Genomic DNA, 5,046 nt, shown 5'->3' on the forward strand with positions numbered 1-5,046 from the left:
CGATGAGTGTTAGATCGTGGATGTCAAATTTGGCTGTCTGTTCAGCCCTCCCACATTTATATCCCAAACTCTATTGAGTATTTCACACAAAAAACTCTATTGATTTTTTAATTAATGGGGTACAGTTCTTTAAAAAAAATGATAATAAGACCAAGAACTTGGTGGAGGGCATGCACGCGCTGATCTTCCATTGCCAGCTTCACCACATAAGAAAAATCATCACCGACACAACCGATCTCTAATCCTCTAACCTCTATAGTCAACGCAATATTCTTGGATGGCGCCTCGACATCGTGCCCGGATGACTTCCGTTGATGATAACATAGAAAAGACTGGCAAGTCAGAATCCGAGCAAACATCATCTCACACGTATGCCTGCATCGGCCGGCCGCCACCACCATATATGAGCTCTGCAATCTAGCATTCTCGCTCGCAACCTGACCTGCTCGCACAATGGCGGCTGAAATGCGGCAACCTAAACCCCTCCACTTTCTCCTACTCCTCGCCACCGCCTCGCTCTGCGCGCTGGCGTCCACGGTGTCGGCGGGAGACGGTGGCGGCATGCCGCTGGTCACCGCGATCACCAAGGACGCGGCCACCTCCCTCTACACCGCGCCGCTCAGGGACACGCGCCCGCTGGTCCTCGACCTCTCCGGCCCCATCGTCTGGACCACGTGCGACGGGCCCTCCCATGACACGCTCGACTGCAGCAGCGACGCCTGCATGCGCGCGCACCGGTTCCAGCCGCCCAACTGCCCGCAGACCGGCTACGGCGAGCCCGACGCCCGCAGCCGCAACCGCTGCAAGTGCACCGCGCACCCGCACAACCCCGTCTCCGGCGACACCGCGTCGGGGGACGTGACGCGCGTCACGCTCTCCGCCAACGCCACCGACGGGAAGAATCCTCTGTATCAGGTGTCGTTCACCGCCGTGGCATCCTGCGCGCCGGACTCGCTCCTGGCCAAGCTGCCGGCGGGTGCGGCCGGCGTCGCGGGGCTCGCGCGCTCGGGCCTCGCGCTCCCGGCGCAGGTCGCGGACACGCAGAAAGTTGGTAACAAGTTCGCGCTCTGCCTCCCCAGCGCCGGCTCTGGCGCCGGCGTGGCCATCTTCTGCGGTGGCCCGCTCTTCCTCCTCCCGCCGGGCCGGCCGGACGTCAACGCGACCCTGGCAGGGTACACGCCGCTGCGCAAGCACGGCGAGTCCCCCGGATACTACATCTCGGCCGACAAGGGCATCGCCGTGAACCAGGCCCGGCTGCAGCTCGACGACGGGTACGGCGCGCCGTTGGTTCTCGGGCTGTGCTCCACGATCCCGTACACGGCGCTCCGGCCCGACGTATACCGTGCGTTCATCAAGGCGTTCGACACGGCCACGGCGGGGAGGGCGAGGATCACGCCGGCGGTGGCGCCGTTCGAGCTGTGCTACAACTCGACGGAGCTGGGGTCCACGCGGCTGGGCTACGCCGTGCCGCAGATCGACCTGATGCTGGAGGGCGGCAGGAACTGGACTGTGTTCGGCGGCAACTCCATGGTGCAGGTGAACGACAACACGGCGTGCCTCGCATTCGTGGAGATGAAGCAGGAGGAGGTGGACAAGCATGGCGGGTTGCCGGCGGCGGTGATCGGAGGGTTCCAGATGGAGAACAACCTGCTGGTGTTCGACGAGGAGAAGCAGCGCCTCGGTTTCAGCTCGCTGCTGTGGGGCAGGCAGACGACGTGCAGCAACTTCAATTTTACCATGGCTGCCTAGTGCCTAGCTGGTGGTTTTATGCCATTGTGTGCTGCGTGGTTGTATGAGCATTGTGGTTTTTCATAGTGATGATCTTTTCTCTGAAACAAAACATGTCACCTGTAAGATTTCTATATTCACCACATAATATGAACAATAAACTTGTCCACAAATCATTTTTTCTAGCACAGTATAAACGCATATGATCACCTACATGTATATACACTCATCCATATAAACACACACACACCCCCTATGCCGAGCCGGCCGACACAATCTTAAGATTGACGAAGTCACCATAAATGCATTTGTAATCGATGAGAACATCTCCTCCCACTAAACTCACATTGCTGAAAGGACTGAAATAAATACAGAAAAATGAGACCACTAGTCAAGTCTAGGACTTGAATCTTAGTGTGTTGGTTCCACCACAAATAAAACTAACCATCTTAGCTACGCTTAATCCATTGTGCCCACAAATCATTATTTGGTTCTTAGATGAGGAGAATATAGGGACACATAGATATTTCTTGCCGGAGTTCAAAGATCCCAGTCTATATTTTTAGCCAAGAATGGACTCTATTAGTTAAGCAAAAGAGAGTTGTCCAGTTAATCAGAAAAAACTCAATGAAAATCCTTAAGTATAAAATGTTTATAAACATTTTTTGCTTCTCATCCAACTGAACAATAGGATCAAAGCATAGGGCACCCCAAGAAAAGTCTAGGGTTTCCCTGCCTCCCGCCAGCGCCGCCGTCGGTCCACCTCGTTACCAGTGGCCTTAGGGCCATGGCAGCACGGTGGATCTCGGCCCTTGCCGGCGGGAGGGCTATGTTTTCAGTTGTTCCTTCGTGTTTTGTTAGGGCTTGCGTCCTGCTTAGGAAGACGAGACGACGACAGTTCCTTGAAGATGGAATAAGATTCTCCCCGCCAAGCCCCATCCCGATGGTGTGTCTAGCATCATCGGTGGGCATGTGGATGTGTGTCTCTGGCGGATTTGTTCTTGGTGGATTTTCTCGGATCTGGTAGTAGTTTGTATACGTTCATGTGTTTTCAGGTTGGATCCTTCCGATCTACGCTACTCTTCATCGACGACAGTTGTTGTTCTGCTGCATTGGTCCTATGAGGCCCTAGCACGACGACTTGCGAGTGTTTACTACAACAAATTTTGCCCGGCTCCGACGTATGAGGGGCAATGATGGCGGCGCGCCTTCGGCTCGCTTGAGTGCTTGTATAGTTGTCGCTAGGTGATCTACGAATATGGATGTAATATTTATTATTTCTGGTGTACGTTGTACTGCCGTGATTGAAAATAAATAGATCGGAAGTTTTTTTTTAAAAAAAAGCATAGGGCACTTTGTTCTTGGAAAGACCGTTAACAACATTTAATATCCATCACGACATCACACGATATCCTATCTACGCTATTGGGAGAATTGATTTTAACCCCCCCCCCCCTCGCTAGCCTTGGATCCTAAACCCCTTTCTTTGCTTGGCTTCCTCTGAACCCCCTTGTTCTGTCCACCTCTTGCTGATTGCCCCCTGACATGGTTATCTGCTCAATTAGCTAACAAATGGAAGAAATCATGTCTTATTAATTATATTCCAATTTGACTAATATGCCCTGATGCATTTTTCTCAACGCGCAAGAAAGACGGGGGATGGGCCGTTCGTTTCACTTCTCGCTTTTCTCCCTCTTTCTGCACCTAGGCGGCAGAGCCGCTGCGCCCGACTACCCCACCATTCGTTGCCTCTGCTGCTCTGCTGCTCCACCCCCCCCCCCCCCCCCCCCCCCCCCCCTCCATTGCTGCCCTAAGGTAAGGCAAGCTTCTCCCCTTCCCTTTTCCATGGATTTTGGTTGGTTTGTCTTGGAAGGAAGGTAACATCCCCATCAGGATTTGAGTGGGAGGGGTTGGATAGGCAAAGGGGTGTGATGGATATGAAAAGGATGAAGAATTAGATAGAACAGGGGGGGGGGGGTTCAGAGGGAGGCAAGCGAAGAAACGGGTTTATGATCCAAGGCGAGGGAACTAGGAGTGTGTGTGTGTGGGGGGGGGGGGGGGGGTAAAATCAATTCTCCCTACGCATATCTACTATGCGTCTCATTTTTGTTGTCCAGAAGCGTACGCCATGCACTTGCAGCCTGGTCTAACAATGCACCCTGGAAAGAAATGTTTACACAACTTGAACGATCACATGACACATACATCGGTTTAATTGATTTGTTGGTTATCGTTTCCAGTAATCAACCTAACTTTATTAATTCAGTACAAAAACTATTACTGTCAAAGAAACAGAAAACAAGCATGAACAACATAAAGCCCTGGTGAAATCTGGAGTTTAATCTAGATGACTAGATCATACGAACTATTTAGATAACCTAATTAACTTCCCTCATAGCACCGACACAGTCCGCCTTCCGTTCTCCCACATCATATCTTCCATTCCGTGCCTCTGATCTTCTCACCGCACCAAGCCACTATGTTACTCATCGCAAAACAAGAAGGTCTACGTGTGTTGACTTGTTAAAATGGGGGGGGGGGGGGGGGGGGGGGTTGTAGCATGGACATTGTCATGGACGTGTAGTCATATCTCCATCTGCAACGTGTGTATCTTGCATTGCCATATGACTTGATTGAACCGCATGCTCCTGCAGGAGTTTCATGGATAGCTTGTTTTCCATCATGTATTTGGAAAAAAGAGAGGCCTCTCTCTTACACAGATAAAGAAAGAGGGAGAGATTTGGCACTCTGGTTGTGAGGTTTTTCTTTTTCGAGAAACATTGTCACCCTTTATTCAACAATGAGGTTCACAAGAATTGTTACATAATCATGTGGCTGGACTACCCACACATGTCTACCAAAATTCAAAAATAAAGAAAATTTAGCTAAACTACCAGCTTCAACTAAGTGACTGGCCTGGTGTTTCTTTTTGAGACTAGTAAGCTTGCACGTGCAACGCACGTCTCGAACGTTGATCAAATGAGATTCACACCTATATGCAATAAAAAAATAGCTTGCAAAATCTTGTATTATGAGTCGGAGAGAGTATGAGTTAAATGGATACACTATATTGTGATGTCACTCAAGTTGTTTTTTTCAAAAGTGGGACATCATTGCGGTCCTCCTTCTACATAGAGACAATAATATATTTAATCTATTGAATATTCTATATGTTGAAAGAGAATAAGAAATCTAGTTATGATAGAAAAAAGCCTTGCATTATGCTTAGTACATGGAGACATAATCCTACATTTGGTCTTGAATATTATGGTGTGTAAGCAATTCATAACTAAAATTTGAGGAAAAGAACAAGGGATA

General features: G+C 50.1%; 1 protein-coding gene across 1 annotated transcript; it reads left to right on the forward strand.

Annotated features, from left to right (window-relative positions):
• The first annotated feature begins 404 nt into the window (after nucleotides 1–404).
• LOC125549198 (chitinase CLP-like) lies at nucleotides 405–1,913 on the forward strand. Its single transcript, XM_048712665.1, has one exon. It carries the CDS (start codon nucleotides 454–456, stop codon nucleotides 1,747–1,749), a length of 1,296 nt encoding a protein of 431 aa, XP_048568622.1. The 5' UTR covers nucleotides 405–453; the 3' UTR covers nucleotides 1,750–1,913.
• Nucleotides 1,914–5,046: the final 3,133 nt, after the last annotated feature.

This window comes from Triticum urartu, chromosome 3 (assembly GCF_003073215.2).
Source record: "Triticum urartu cultivar G1812 chromosome 3, Tu2.1, whole genome shotgun sequence".
NCBI lineage: Eukaryota > Viridiplantae > Streptophyta > Magnoliopsida > Poales > Poaceae > Triticum > Triticum urartu.

What these genes read in the sequence shown, in the direction of transcription:
- LOC125549198 (XM_048712665.1), top strand. Translation starts at nt 454, where the DNA reads ATGGCGGCTGAAATGCGGCAACCTAAACCCCTCCACTTTCTCCTACTC.